Source organism: Trachypithecus francoisi, unplaced genomic scaffold (genome assembly GCF_009764315.1).
Source record: "Trachypithecus francoisi isolate TF-2019V2 unplaced genomic scaffold, Tfra_2.0 Lachesis_group15, whole genome shotgun sequence".
Classification (NCBI taxonomy): Eukaryota; Metazoa; Chordata; class Mammalia; order Primates; family Cercopithecidae; genus Trachypithecus; species Trachypithecus francoisi.
In genome coordinates, this window is record NW_022681460.1 from 43,093,495 (window position 1) to 43,108,953 (window position 15,459).

The 15,459-nt window shown below is 39.0% G+C and overlaps 1 protein-coding gene across 2 annotated transcripts in view; it reads right to left on the minus strand.

Moving 5' to 3' along the window:
- USP45 (ubiquitin specific peptidase 45) overlaps positions 1–15,459 on the minus strand; it is an 80,951-nt gene that overhangs the window by 13,081 nt on the left and 52,411 nt on the right. For both annotated transcript variants that reach the window (XM_033234683.1, XM_033234684.1), the window contains one exon: positions 2,018–2,684. In XM_033234683.1, coding sequence (XP_033090574.1) covers positions 2,018–2,684 — 667 coding nt within the window. The remainder of the gene's footprint in view (positions 1–2,017; positions 2,685–15,459) is intronic.

The following is a 15,459-nucleotide window of genomic DNA, read 5'->3' on the forward strand; positions in this document are numbered from 1 at the left end:
TCCTCCCACCTCAGCCTCCCAAGTAGCTGGGACTACACGTGCATGCCACCCCACCTGGCTAATTTTTTAAACGTTGTTTGTAGACATGGGATCTCACTATGTTCCTCAAACTGGTCTTGAAATCCTGGCTACAAGCGATCCTCGTGCCTCGGCCTCCCAAAGTGTTGGGATTACAGGTGTAAGCTACTGCGCCCAGTCCCAATTTCTAAATTCCTAAGATTTATGTTAGGATTTGAACATCGCCAATTGCATATTTAACTTGGATTAATGTAAGTAGGTATTCCTTCCTTCTCCCATTTCTTTATTACTAGCGTATTAAGCGTGTCTTTATTCTGATGCTTTGACATCTAGGGTCTGGTTAACACTGGAGGGACAACCCCTCCCAGGGCTAATTCACAGAGATAGTAAACAACTTATGTATGCATGCCTTTCATATGTAAACCAATCCAGAGTCCAGAGCCCATACCCCAACAACCTCCTTCACTGGGCTCTTGTACTCTGGGCGACTACCCACTTGCTGTAATCACCCTAGGACCAGGCACCTGATAACTAGAGACAGCCCCTATATCCCAGAGCCCACTAAAATTATTCAAACTAGCCGATCCTAAGCCTGATTACCCTGCCTTACACATTCCTTCCTTTAGAAATCACACTAAAGGCTCCTGCCCATGTTTTCCCCTCACTCCCCCACCTCCTGACTGACCCTGGTGCTTCCCTATGTGGTCCTGTGCAGCACAGTGGGCCCCTACTTCTTGGGAACTATGAATAACACACTATTTCTTCAGTGGCAATGATCTCCTGATCTTTTAGCCTCACCGTACCTGAATAATAAAGTCTACATTTTAAAACAAGTAGTCACTAAGAATCAGAGTATTCTTTCCATTTATTCAAGGATAAAGATGAAGTGAAAATTTCTTATTTTCCCCCTTTCTCCACTTTTCTCTGACCAACTAATCTTGGTAATTATAGCGCTAGCTTTATGACATGCTACTATTTAAAATCTTCAAAATTTATCTTACATTGAGTTTACAACAAATTGATAGGATCTGTGAAACACATTAGCCTCATCATTAATCTTACTAGTGATACAATTTCAAGTTTTAGGGAGGCCGGGCATGGTGGCTCATGCCTGTAATCTCAGCACTTTGGGAGGCCAAGGCGGGTGGATCATGAGGTCAGGCATTCAAGACCAGCCTGGCCAAGACGGTGAAACCTCATCTCTACTAAAAATACAAAAATTAGCTGGGCATGGTAGCGGCCGCCTGTAATCCCAGCTACTCAGGAGGCTAAGGCAGAATAATCGCTTGAACTCAGGAGGTGGAGGTTGCAGTGAGCTGAGATCGCGCCACTGCACTCCAGCCTGGGCAACAGAGTAAGATTCCATCCAAAAAAAAAAAAAAAGTTATCAGGGTATTTCTTCTGGATAGATTTCAGATACATAGTTCCCTCAAATAAGATTATATGGGTTTGCATTTTTGTTTTTTTTTGAGACGGAGTCTCGCTCTGTCGCCCAGGCTGAGAGTGCAGTGGCCGAATCTCAGCTCACTGCAAGCTCCGCCTCCCGGGTTCACGCCGTTCTCCTGCCTCAGCCTCCCGAGTAGCTGGGACTACAGGTGCCCGCCACCTCGCCCGGCTAGCTTTTTGTATTTTTTAGTAGAGACGGGGTTTTGCCGTGTTAGCCAGGGTGGTCTCAATCTCCTGACCTCGTGATCCGCCCGTCTCGGCCTCCCAAAGTGCTGGGATTACAGGCTTGAGCCACTGCGCCCGGCCTGGGTTTGCATTTTTAAGGCAGAGTTGTATACTTCCTGCTCTTCAATTTATTTAAACAAAAAAAAACTATTGAAAATCTGTTCTGCCCAGTATCGTAAGTGCTCAGGTACGAACATGAATAAAACAATCTCTGTGCTTGAGTAACACAAGTATAGAAACAAGATTCTCAGTAAAATTCTCAGTGAAATTTGTAACTCACTAGACACTATCAGGAAATCAATAATTATTTAATTAAAAAAACAGTTACCTGCGAAACTGGTTTCTTCTTGGTACTTCTGTTTGTTTTTAGTACAGTTCTCACATAGAAGCTTATTATTCCCCATTAGTAATTCCATAGATGTAAACTGGTAGAGACAGGACTGAACTGAACATTCTTTAGAAGTAGTTATATAGGTCTGAGAAAGGGTCTGAAAAGCATTTTGGGGACTATGAGGCCTCAAATGCTTCCCCTCTAAAAAACATAAATTATTTGAAATACTTAGTGGCTGATTTTCTCTGTCAAAATCTTGATCTCCAGTTACAGTGCTCCTCAAACGAAGTTCAGAAATAGCTTCAGCCATTTGCTTATCACCACTGTCAGTCTCCTTGGTGTACACCAGTTCACCTGCTGATGGAGGGTAAAGGGGTCCATCTGTGTGCACACCAGATCCACTACTGGATCTGAACAGCCCAGTCTGCTTTGAAGCACTTTCAGATTCTGAAGCCTCACTGTCAGCATCAACATTACTTTCAGAATGGCTGGCTTCTTTTTCACTGTCATCAGTAGGGCTTTCATTCAGAGGTGACTCAGAATTCATGAGTCTTGCAAACATTAAAGAATTCCCATTCATTTCAAGGTTTTCCTTTTTCTGGTATGTGACAACAGTTTCTCCAGACAATTTTCTAATACATTTTCGATCATGAATTAGTTGACTCTGTAAGTTGACAGTGTTTTCAAAGAAAAAGAATCTTGTAACCTCGTTGAAAATAAATGCCAATAATTCTTATTTAAACATATCACACTTATTAAATACCATTTCTCTCAGATCCATTTCGTAAGCCTATTGAAACTAAGATCACTAGAAGATATACTAAAAAATTGTTCTATTTTAAAAGTAAATCTTCACACAAGAAACTAACAACAATGTAACAGTGGCTATTTGTGGGGAAGGAAGTAGGACTTTTGTAGAACAGGGCTATGAGGGAGACTTTTTTCTTTTTTAAAAAAATTGCTTTTAGAGACAGGGTCTTGCTCTGTTGCCTAGGCTGGAGTGCAGTAGCACTCAAGTGATCCACCTCAGCCTCCCATGTACTTACTACTACAAGCATGCACCATCACACGGGGCTAATTTTTAAATTTTTTGTAGAGACAGAGTCTCTCCATGTTGCCTAGGCTGGTCTTGAACTCCTGGCCTCAAGCAATCCTCCCACCTTGGCTTCCCAAAGGAGACTTTTCAGTTACTGTATAAGCCTTTCCATACTTGTTCATTTTTAAACACTGAAAATGTATCTTTTTTTTAAAAAATTAAAAAGTAACAAAAGTAAACTATAAACTATTATGACACGGTGTTGCTTGGTTGCCATAGATCTGGAAGAAAATTACAGAAATAAAATAACCTAAGTTTGGGAAGGGGGGAATCAACTAATTAAAAATTTTAAGCTACCTGAAATGTTTAACTAAAGTTTCCACATAGCTGAAGGCTCGAATTACATTTTTCTTTTCCTATACCTTGGCTGAAGGGTCAAGACAAAAAATAAAGAAAAGACTATCATGAGTAATTGATACTCTGTTTTAGTTATTCAGGGGAAGAAGGGTAAGTTATAAAAACTGTCTTGCCTCAATCTTCAAAATCAGGAAAAATAACATTGTCTCCTGTGTTTACCAAGTATTCTGAACTTCTTGAGTGAAAATAAGGTATTTATTTTCACCATATATATCTGGTATACTAGAGAGCATATGATAAGTAATAAAGCTTATGGTAACAGCCAACAAGTTCCACTCTGATGAATTTATATAGTACTTTTTTTGGAAACAAACTTTCCTGTTATATATATAATACTAATAGTTAAGAAGCCCTAGCCAGAGCAATCAGGCAGAAGAAGAAAATAAAAGATATCCAAATTGGAAAAGAAGTCAAATTGTTCCTCTTCACAGATGACATAGTCTTACATATAGGAAAATCTAAAGACTTCAACAAAAAACCCTTAGAACTGATAAATTCAGTCAAGTTGTTGAATGCAAAATCAACATACAAAAATCAGTAGTGTTTCTATACACTAACAAAAAACTAGCTGGAAAAAAACATCAACAAGGCAATCTCGTTTATAATGGCTACAAAAGAAAAAAAAATCTCACCTAGGAATAATTTAACTGAGGAGGTTAAAGACCTCCACAAGGAAAACTATAAAATACTGATGAAAGAAATGAAGGAGACACAAACGAAAAAGCATCCCATGCTCATGGATCAGGAAAATAGTATTAAAATGACCATGCCACCTAAAGCAATCTATGGGCTCAATGAAATTCCTATCAAAATTCCAATGACATTTTTCACATAAAAAGAAAAAACAATCCTAAAATGTATATGGAACCTGGCTGGGCACAGTGGCTCATGCCTGTAATCCCAGCACTTTGGGAGGCTGAGGGAAGTGAATCACCTAAGGCCAAGAGTTTGAGACTAGCCTGACCAACATGATGAAACCCCATCTCTACTAAAAATACAAAAAATTAGCCAGGCATGGTAGCGGGCACCTGTAATCCCAGCTACTTGGGAGGCTGAGGCAGGAGAATCACTTGAACGTGGGAGGTGGAGGCTGCAGTGAGCTGAGATTGCACCACTGCACTCTGGCCTGGGCAACAAGAGTGAAACTCCATCTAAAAAAAAAAAAAATTTTTTTTTTTTTTTTGTATGGAACCAAAAAAGAGCCAGAATCACTAAAGCAATCCTGGGCAAAAGGAAGAAAGCTGGAAGCCTCACACTACCTGACTTCAAAATATACTACAAGACTACAGTAACCAAAACAGTATGGTCTTGGTATAAAAACAGACACACAGACCAATGCAACAGAATAAAGAAATAAATCCACATACTTAGAGCCAACTGATTTCTGACAAAGGGCCAAGAAAAAACACTGGGGAAAGGACGCCCTCTTCAACAAATGGTACTGGGAAAACTGGTTATCCATATGCAGAAGAATACAACTAGAACCTTATCTCTCACCATATACAAAAATCAACTCAAGATAGATTAAAGACTTAAATGTAAGATCTAAAACTATAAAACTACAAGAAGAAAACATAGGAGAAACACTCAGGACATTAGTCTAGGTAATGATTTTATGTAGACCTCAAAAGCACAGGCATCAAAAACAAATGGGACTACATTGAACTAAAAAGTTTCTGCGCCTGTAATCCCAGCACTTTGGGAGGCCGAGACGGGCGGATCACGAGGTCAGGAGATCGAGACCATCCTGGCTAACACGGTGAAACCCCGTCTCTACTAAAAAATATAAAAAATTAGCCGGGCGAGGTGGCGGGCGCCTGTAGTCCCAGCTACTTGGGAGGCTGAGGCAGGAGAATGGCGTGAACCCGGGAGGCGGAGCTTGCAGTGAGCTGAGATCCGGCCACAGCACTCTAGCCTGGGCGACAGAGCGAGACTCCGTCTCAAAAAAAAAAAAAAAAAAAAAAAAAAAAAAAAAAAAAAAAAAGTTTCTGCACAGAAAAGGAAATAATCAACAGAGTGAAGAGACCCCTGTTGAATGGGAGAAAATATCTGCAAACTCTTCATCCTATAAGGAACTAATATTAGACATTTCCCAAAAGAATACATCCAAATGGCCAAGAGGTATATGAAAAAAAAAAATGCTCAACATCCCTAACCATCAAGGAAATGCAAATCAAAACCACAATAAAATATCATTTTACCCCAGTTAGCATGGTTATTATCAAACAAGACAAATAATAAGATGCCTTCAAGAATGTGGAGAAAAGGAGTCCGATACACTGCTGGTGGGAATGTAAATTAGTACAGCCATCATAGAAAACAGTATGGAGATGGCTGGGCGTGGTGGCTCATGCCTGTAATCTCAGCAGTTTGGGAGGCCAAAGTGGGTGGATCACGAGTTCAGGAGTTCAAGACCATCCTGGCCAACATGGTGAAAACCCTGTCTCTACTAAAAATACAAAAAAATAAGCTGGGCGTGATGGCAGGTGCCTGTAATCCCAGCTACTCGGGAGGCTGAGGCAGTAGAATCACTTGAACCCGGGAGATGGAGGTTGCAGTGAGCCGAGATCACACCACTGCACTCCTGCACTCCAGCCCAGGTGACAGAGTGACACTCCATCTCAAAAAAAACAAAACAAAACAAAACAAAATATGGAGATTTCTCAGAAAATTAAAATAGGGCCATGTACAATGGCTCACACCTGTAATCCCAGCACTTTGGGAGACTGAGGTGGGTGGATCACTTGAGGTCAGGAGTTCGAGACCAGCCTGGGGAACATGGTGAAACCCAGTCTCTAATAAAATACACAAATTAGCTGGGCGTGGTAGCACACGCCTGTAGCCCCTACTTGGGAGATGAAGGCTGAGGCATGAGAATCACTGGAACCCAGAAGGAAGAGGTTGCAGTGAGCCGAGACTGTGCCACACAGCACTTCAGCCTGGGCAATGGAGTGAGACTCTGTCTCAAACAACAACAACAACAACAACAACAACAACAATAACAACAACAAACTAAAATAGAGCTACCATAAGATCCAGCAATCCCACTACTAGACATTTATCCAAAGAAAAGAAAATCAGTGTATCAAAAGGATACCTGCACCCCCATGTTTATTGTAGTGCTATTCACAATAGCTAAGATATGGAATCAATCTAAGTGTCCATCAGTAGCTGAATGGATAAATGTAGTATAGATCAATAATGGAATACTCTTTGGCCCTAAAAAGAATGAAATCCTGTCATTTGCATCAACATGGATTGAACTGGATATCATTATGTTAAGTGAGGCAAGTTAGGCACAGAAAGGCAAATATCCCATGTTCTCACTCTTATGTGAGAGCTAAAAAAAAAAAGAATGTTAGGGCAGGCATGGTGGCTCATGCCTGTAATCCCAGCACTTTGGGAGGCTGAGGTGGGTGGATCATGAAGTCAGGAGATCGAGACTATCCTGGCTAACAAGGTGAAACCCCATCTCTACTAAAAATACAAAAATTAGCCGGGCTTGGTGGCGGGTGCCTGTAGTCCTGGCTACTCAGGAGGCTGAGGCAGGAGAATGGTGTGAACGCGGGAGGCAGAGCTTGCAGTGAGCCGAGACTGTGCCACTGCACTCCAGCCTGGGCAAGAGAGCGAGACTCAGTCTCAAAAAAAAAAAAAAAAAAAGTTGATCTTATGAAAGTAGAGTGTAGAATGATAGACATCAGAGGCTTAGAAGAGAGTGAGGGAGGGTGTTGTGGAGGAGCTAAAAAGAGAGGTACGTTAGTTGAGTATAAAGGCAGAGTTAGATAGAAGGAATAGTTCTAATGTTCCATAGAACACTATGGTAACTACAGTTAACAACAATAGATTATATATTTCAAGGTAGCTAAAAGAGAAAATCTGAAATGTTCTCATTGCAAAGAAATGATAAATGCTTAAGGTAACTGATATCCCAAATACCCTCACTTGATCACAATACATTCTATACATGTATCAAAATATCACATATACCTCATAAATATGTACAAATATTATGTACCAATAGAAAATTATTAATGGTCAATGGAAAAATATAGACCCATACAGGTTTTTAGTAACTTGTCCAAGATCATATAACTAATAAAAATAGCTGTGTCCAGAATCCAATTAATCTCATTTCTAATTGAATAGTTTCCAAACTCAGGTGATTATCAGACTCACCTAAGAGGGCTTGTTTTAAAAGATACATATATGAGGCATTACCACTAAGAAATTCCCATTAATGATGTCTGAGGCTGGGTATGAGAATTTGTTTGAATAGACAGGTGATTCTCATGATCAGCTGGCCTGAGGAACTTTTGAATGAGACTATTCTATCTATCCTTTTTATCCTCCTGCTCCCAGTGAAATATAAAAGTACCCATTCCCATCCTTGTTTTTTGCTTAGTAGACATATGATGGATTTAATCCACTAAAAATATCCTAAGTTTATAACATAAATTAGGACCAAAGATTAAGAAGTCTATTTTGAAAAAATAACCAAAACTACATGAGAGAAAGCTTGCTATCAAAGAGATGATACAGGATAGAATAGTATGATTCTGGAACTAGACTGCCCGGATTCAAATTTAAGTTCTCCAATTTACTAGCTGGGTGATGTTGAAAAAATTACTTGACATCTCAGTATTCCAGTTTCCTCACCCATAAAGCAAAAGCACCAACCCATATTGTGTTGTCATGGTGGTTAAATGAGACAGTATATAGAAAAGCCCACAGAGCAGTGCCTAGCTCATAGTAAGCAGCATAAGTATCAGCTATTATTATTATTATATTATTATTATTTTGAGACAGAGTCTCACTCTGTCGCCCAGGCTGCAGTGCAGTAGCGCGATCTCGGCTCACTGCAACCTCCACCTCCTGGGTTCAAGCAACTCTCCTGCCTCAACCTCCTGAGTGGCTGGGACTACAGGCGTGTGCCACCACGACTGGCTAATTTTTTGTATTTTTAGTAGAGATAGGGTTTCGCTGTGTTAGCCAGGATGGTCTCTATCTCCGGACCTCATGATCTGCCTGCCTCGGCCTCCCAAAGTGCTGGGATTACAGGCGTGAGCCACCGTGGTCAGCCAGTATCAGCTATTATTATTGGCGGCAATCATGAGAATGAGCTCAGTGGTTTCCCTAAACACCATCCATGTACAAGCACTGAACTAGGCACCTGACACATAGTGGCAAGAAGGACAGATTCAGTTCCTGTTTGCAGATCCTACAATCCATCCCAATAGAAGTATGGTAAAACATAAGTTCAAGTCAGCAGGGGGCAGTATATCTGGTTAAGAACACGGTCCTTGTTTAACCTGTCTGAATCCCCATTTCTGCCATAGGCTACCTGTATGATCTTAGGCATGTTACTTAATCCATCTCTTGACTCAATATAATTGGTGTAAATAACTGAAAACAGTGATCATGACATAATTAAGAACTCAAATGTTAGGTACAATTTTTGTTATGATAGGAGAAATACAGTGCTATAGAAAGCCAGAGGAAAAGAACTAATCCAGAATTGAGTGGATCAGAGAAATATGCAGAAATTGAGCAGAGGCTACAGGAGCAGAATGGGACTGTTCCTGGCAGAAGAAACAGTTCAAAGTCCCACAGGTAAGACAAAGAACAAGAAATTAGGGAAGTCTAGCTAGAAAATGAGTACAAATGTGGGGAGGTGAGAAGGACAGACAAAAATTAACCAGAAGCATATAAGTCACAGACTTGTTTTTGTGTTTTGAACAGCAATGAGATTTCTTTTTTCAAGTTTTATTTTAGGTTCAGGGTATATGTGCAGGTTTGTTATAAAGGTAAACTTGTGTCACAGGGGTTATACAAATTATTTCTTCACCCAGGTACTAAGCCTAGTATCTGATATTATTTTTTCTGATCCTCTCCCTCCTCCTACCCTGCACCCTCCAGTAGGCCCTAGTGTCTTTGTTCCCTTGCATCCAAGTGTACTCTATGTTTAGCTCCCACTTATAGGTAAGAACATGTGATATTTGGTTTTCTGTTCCTACTTGAGTTTGCTAATGACAATGGCCTCCAGCTCCATCCACATTCCTGTAAAAGGCACGATCTTATTCTTTTTTATGGCTGCATAGTATTCCATGGTCTATATGTACAACATTTTCTTATCCAAACTGTCATTGATCAGCATTTAGGTTGATTCCATGTCTTTGCTATTGTGAATAGTGCTGCAATGAACATTCACATACATGTGTTTTCATGGTAAAAATGATTTATATTCCTTCAGGTATATACCTAGTAATGGAAATGCTGGGTCAAATGGTAGTTCTGTTTTTAGCTCTTTGAGGAATAGCCATACTGCTTTCCACAATGGTTGAGCTAATTTATACTTCTATCAACAGTGTATAAGTATTCCCTTTTCTCTGCAGCCTCACCAGCATTTGTTATTTTTTGACTTTTTAGTAACAGCATTCTGACTGGTGTGACATGGTATTTCACTGTGGTTTTGATTTGCATTGCCCTAATGATCAGTGATGTTGAGTTTTCTTATGCCTGTTGGCTTGATTCTGAGGGCTACAAGGAATAAGATGACCAATTTTGTATTTTAGAAATATTGCACTGTCTGCAATGTGGAGCACCAAATGGTGGTGGGGAAAGGGGAGAGGAGTGGGGTCTAGGGAAACAAAAAATTAATCAGGTGGCTACATTATAATTCCCTATCTTTTCTCTCAGACCTTTGGGTGGTGCTTTTTTTGCCTCACATAATTTTCCAATAAAAAATATCTATTCATTGTTTCCTTTCACTATTTTTTAAACTTTCTAAAACATTCAGCCTAGATCTTTTGCCTTTCCACCAGTGCTAACTTTCATTTGTATTCACATTACTATATCTTGGTTTTAATTCTCCTTTTTTCCTCGCCTGATGCTTCTTTATCACCCTTCATATTAAACTTTGTTCAGTTTCAATGAGATAACCATAGTATAATTTAGCAAAGAGAAGAAGTGAAAAACTCAATTTACTATCAAATCAGTACTTGTACCTCTATTATTAACAGATGCAAGGAGCTTCTCTTTTTGTTACAGACACCAAGTAGAGGGGAAAAGTCCACTTTTAAACTTTAAAAATATAAGAAATGAAAATGATCAAAGGAGAAATATATGACCTTCTCTGGGTGTTTCCAAAATCCAGATAGTAAATTGAGCCAACACCACATGATAAACAAAAATATCCTTGCAACTGTTTTACTTGGACTTTAAAACTACTAAGTATCTATTCAATTTAATCCTTAAAAAAATTTACATAGGTTAAGTTGCCATTTTCTCAGATCCTTCTGTATAATACCTTGAGCAATTTAGCACCTAGGAAAAATGGTAAAATCAGGTAAGATCCCTTTGAATACAGGGTTTTCCTCAAATCTATTTTTAAGTATATTGATAGATACTGTAACTACACCAGTATTCTTTTGGTGACTGGTCTGATTGGTAAAAGAATAGAAAGATTGAAATTTTCCTAATTTCTTCCATGTAAATAAGAGGACTGTGATTTTCTGAATATAACCCCAATGATGAGAGGCACAACATATGTTTCAGCAATTCCATAATAACATCTTTTATAATAACTAAAAAGAAAACAGAGGAAATAAGATGGAACACAAAAATTATTCAATTAAAACCAAAAGTGCATGAAAAGTAGAAACAGAAATAAAGAACAGATGGGATAAATAGAAAAAAACAGCAAGATTCTGGTCTTACAATTGAATGCAAGAGCTGAGCCTCAAAGAGCTTAACTGGCAAAAGGCTGCGCAGCTAACAGGTGGTGGGAACCAAGGTTTATGTAAATTGCACCAGAGCACAGTGCACTTCTGATTCTGGCAGAAGTATTAAAGTTTTATGAAATAAAAAAAATTTTTCATAAAACTAATATACTTATGTGTTGAAGCGGCTCAGAGAATTGAACTTTTGGATTTCTTTCTGAACTAATGAGCTGAGGCAGGATTTTAAATAAGGATATCAATTTGAGATTTCCCAGTCCCTACAGTTATTCAATCAGCATGATGGTTTTTAAAAAAGCTGTGGGGAGGGGAAAGAAGGGAAGAAAATTAGCCTACGGAATAGACTTCACATAATATCTTTTGGTAGCCATTTGTTGCAGCTCATTTTACCTTAGTTTTTGGTTTAAAAAGGACGTCTATATATGCCTATGGCTATTTACTGTGTTTATGTATCTGCCTCCTGTTACTATTTTTTCTATATTTAGGCCAGAAATTGACATATTCATTTTATAGTGTTTTATTTAACTGGAGTATTTGCCTGTTATCAGTAAGCAAAAGAAAATGCACTTTTTGGCCGGGCGCGGTGGCTGAAGCCTGTAATCCCAGCACTTCGGGAGGCCGAGACGGGCGGATCACGAGGTCAGTAGATCAAGACCACCCTGGCTAACACGGTGAAACCCCGTCTCTACTAAAAAATACAAAAAACTAGCCGGGCGAGGTGGTGGGTGCCTGTAGTCCCAGTAAACCTGGGAGGCGGAGCTTGCAGTGAGCTGAGATCCGGCCACTGCACTCCAGCCTGGGCAACAGAGGGAGACTCCGTCTCAAAAAAAAAAAAAAAGAAAATGCACTTTTTCAAGGTACTCAGAGATAACAACTTCCAACTTGAGGGCAAGATTTTCTCAGCTAATTTCACTATTATTTTTATGTAATTATTTTATCATTCTTCATATTAAGTTTTTGTGTGATTTTAGGTAACTAATATAATTTGGCAAAGAAAAAAGGTGAAGAACTCAAAAACTTATGATCAAATCAGTACTTGTACCTCCAGTATAATTTTAAAAGATGTGAGGTGCTTCTATTACTGTAAGAGATTAAAGAGTACTATAAAGAAAAGTTTGTCAAAAATATCTTTATACTCTTATTAATAGCTTTACTAATCAGCAAAACAAGACTTTATTGATCTTTATAAAACTAGTACTGAAATTAGTTAACTACTGAATCATTCTGGTTCCATGATTAAACTGGTTCTGTAGTTGAACTATTGGAAATAACTTCTAAACATAAACTTCCTAATGACTGAAATACATTTATGTCATTTAAATTTTCGCTTCTTGAATACAGTACCTTAAAGATGTTATTAGAACTGTACTTTTCTAATTTTAGAACCATATGCAAACTTGCACTTTTTCCCATCAAAACCAAAAAAAAGGTAACTCTATTACATGAAAAAAATGTTCAATATAGAATAGGTCCAATAAAAAAAGTAACAAAAAAAGTATACGAAAAAAAATTTTCAATAAAGAGTAGGTCCAATTTGTTCAGCACAAGCACAAGTTATACTCATGTGGTGTCCAGACCTTTGAGGTATAGACAGTTTGTATATATCATATATGCATATTCTCAGTTCCTAACCAATATTGTGTGGGAAGTATTTCTCTCATACATTTGGATAGCGGATGTATTAAAACTACTTTGGCCAGTACCACAGAATCTCCTCTTTAAACTAAACAAAAATAAAAAAAAATCACTACACATTTATATTTTAATAACCAGTGCTTTTATTTTTTTTTATTTTTTTATTTTTTATTTTTATTTATTTTTATTTTTATTTTTATTTTTTTTTGAGGCGGAGTCTCGCTCTGCCGCCCAGGCTGGAGTTCAGTGGCCGGATCTCAGCTCACTGCAAGCTCCGCCTCCTGGGTTTACGCCTTTCTCCTGCCTCAGCCTTCCTAGTAGCTGGGACTACAGGCGCCCGCCACCTCGCCCGGCTAGTTTTTTTTTTGTATTTTTAGTAGAGACGGGCTTTCACCGTGCTAGCCAGGATGGTCTTGATCTCCTGACCTCGTGATCCGCCCGTCTCGGCCTCCCAAAGTGCTGGGATTACAGGCTTGAGCCACCGCGCCCGGCCAATAACCAGTGCTTTTTAGGGGAATAGCAACACAATTAATGCTTTAACCTTTTCAAACTCTGTAAGATGCTTTTGTTTTATACCATTAGAATAAAGCATATGCTCAAGTTGAATTTAACTGTCCTATATATCTTATGAAGCAAAGTTAGCTTTTATTTAAAGAAAACATGTCCTTTCTGAAGTCTTGTGACTTCTAACATAAGCCTTCTAACAGAGTAAGTTAAATTCAGGCCCAGCACCATGGCTCATGCCTGTAATCCCAGCACTTTGGGAGGCCAAGGCAGGTAGATCACTTGAGGTCATCAGAAGTTTGAGACCAGCCCGGCCAACATGACGAAACCCTGTCCTCTACAAAAAGTACAAAAATTAGCCAGGCATGGTGGTGTGCACATGTAGTCCCAGCTACTCGGGAGGCTGAGGCATGAGAATCACTTGAACCTGGGAGGCTGCAGTGAGCTAAGATCGTGCCACTGAACTCCAGCCTGGCTGGGCAACAGTGTGAGACTCTGTCTCAAATAAATAAATAAATAAATAAAATTTTAAAAAGAGTAAGTTAAATTTAATGTCAGTTTGCCAAATTAAAACAAATCATTTCATATAAAAAAGTTTTTTCTTTGCTGAAGTATAAGTTCAGATTGATTTCTTTCCATTTTCATGGGATAATACAACAGCCTGGTATGTACCTAGTGAAATAATAGCTCTAGACATGGTTATCAATGATCACCATTTCATGGAATAATTTTCCATTTTCATGGGATAACTGAACAACCAGGTACATCCCTAGTAAAATAATAGGTCTAGACAATGGTTATCAATGACTGGTAATATCATAGAAAGAGAGACATAAAACATTGTGTGCATCTAGTTCATGGAAGTATACATGCCACCACCTAAAAGTCTTCTTGCTAAAAATTAAGTAAGTAATTAAATCTGAACCTAACTAGGCCTCTAGATCTGAATGTCTCAGAGGGGAAATAAAGGTGACAGAGGAACCTGTTAACATCATGCTGCTGAAGAAAAGGACCTAATTTCTTCAGCAAATAAACTGCAAAGGAAGAAAAAGAGGGAGAGGGAATCTGTAGATGAAAAGAGATTTAAGAGACACAGCAATCATTGGGAGGCCGAGGCGGGTGGATCACGAGGTCAGGAGTTCAAGACCAGCCTGACCAACATGGTGAAACCCAGTCTCTACTAAAAATAGAGAAATTAGCTGGGTGTGGTGACATGCACCTGTACTCCCAGCTACTCAGGAGGCTGAGGCAGAAGAATTGCTTGAACCCAGGAGGCAGAGGTTGCAGTGAGCCAAGATCGCAACACCTGGGCAACAGAGCGAGATTCCATCTCAAAAAAAAAAAAAAAAAAGACACTGCAATCTATAGACCTCTTTTAAATCCTAAAATCCAAACTTTAGAAAGCGAAAGAAAAAAACTGAGTACTTATGAGACAACTGCAGAAATTTAAATAATGACTGAATCCTTATTTATTTATAATGAATTAATATTTTTGATATGATAATGGTACTGTGGTTTTGTTTTTTAGAAGAGTATCTCTCTGTTAGTGCTGGGCGCAGTGGCTCACTCCTGTAATATCAGCGCTTTGGGAGGCCGAGGCAGGCGGATCACCTGAGGTCAGGAGTTTGAGACTAGCCTGACCAACATGTTGAAACCCTGTCTCTACTAAAAATACAAAATTAGCCAGGTGTGGTGGCGCATGCCTGCAATCCCAGCTACTCAGGAGGCTGAGGCAGGAGAATTGCTTGAACCTAGGAGGTGGAAGTTGCAGTGAGCAGAGATTGCACTATTGCACTCCAGTCTAGGAAACAAGAACAAAACTCCATCTTAAAACGAAACAAAACAAAACTCTCTTTTAGAGATACACATTGAAGTATATGATATATTTGGGATTTATTTCAAAAATAATCTGGGATTATCCAAAAATAGTCCGGGATGGGAGGAAAGGGAGGATGTGGGATATATATAGTGTACAAGTAGCCAAGTTGGTAATTATGAAGCCAAAAAAATGGGTACATGAGAGTTTATTACACTATGTTCTCTACTTTTAGATGTGCTTGAAACTTTTGTTAATAAACTGTTAAAAAAACAGACGTCTAACAAATGCTCAT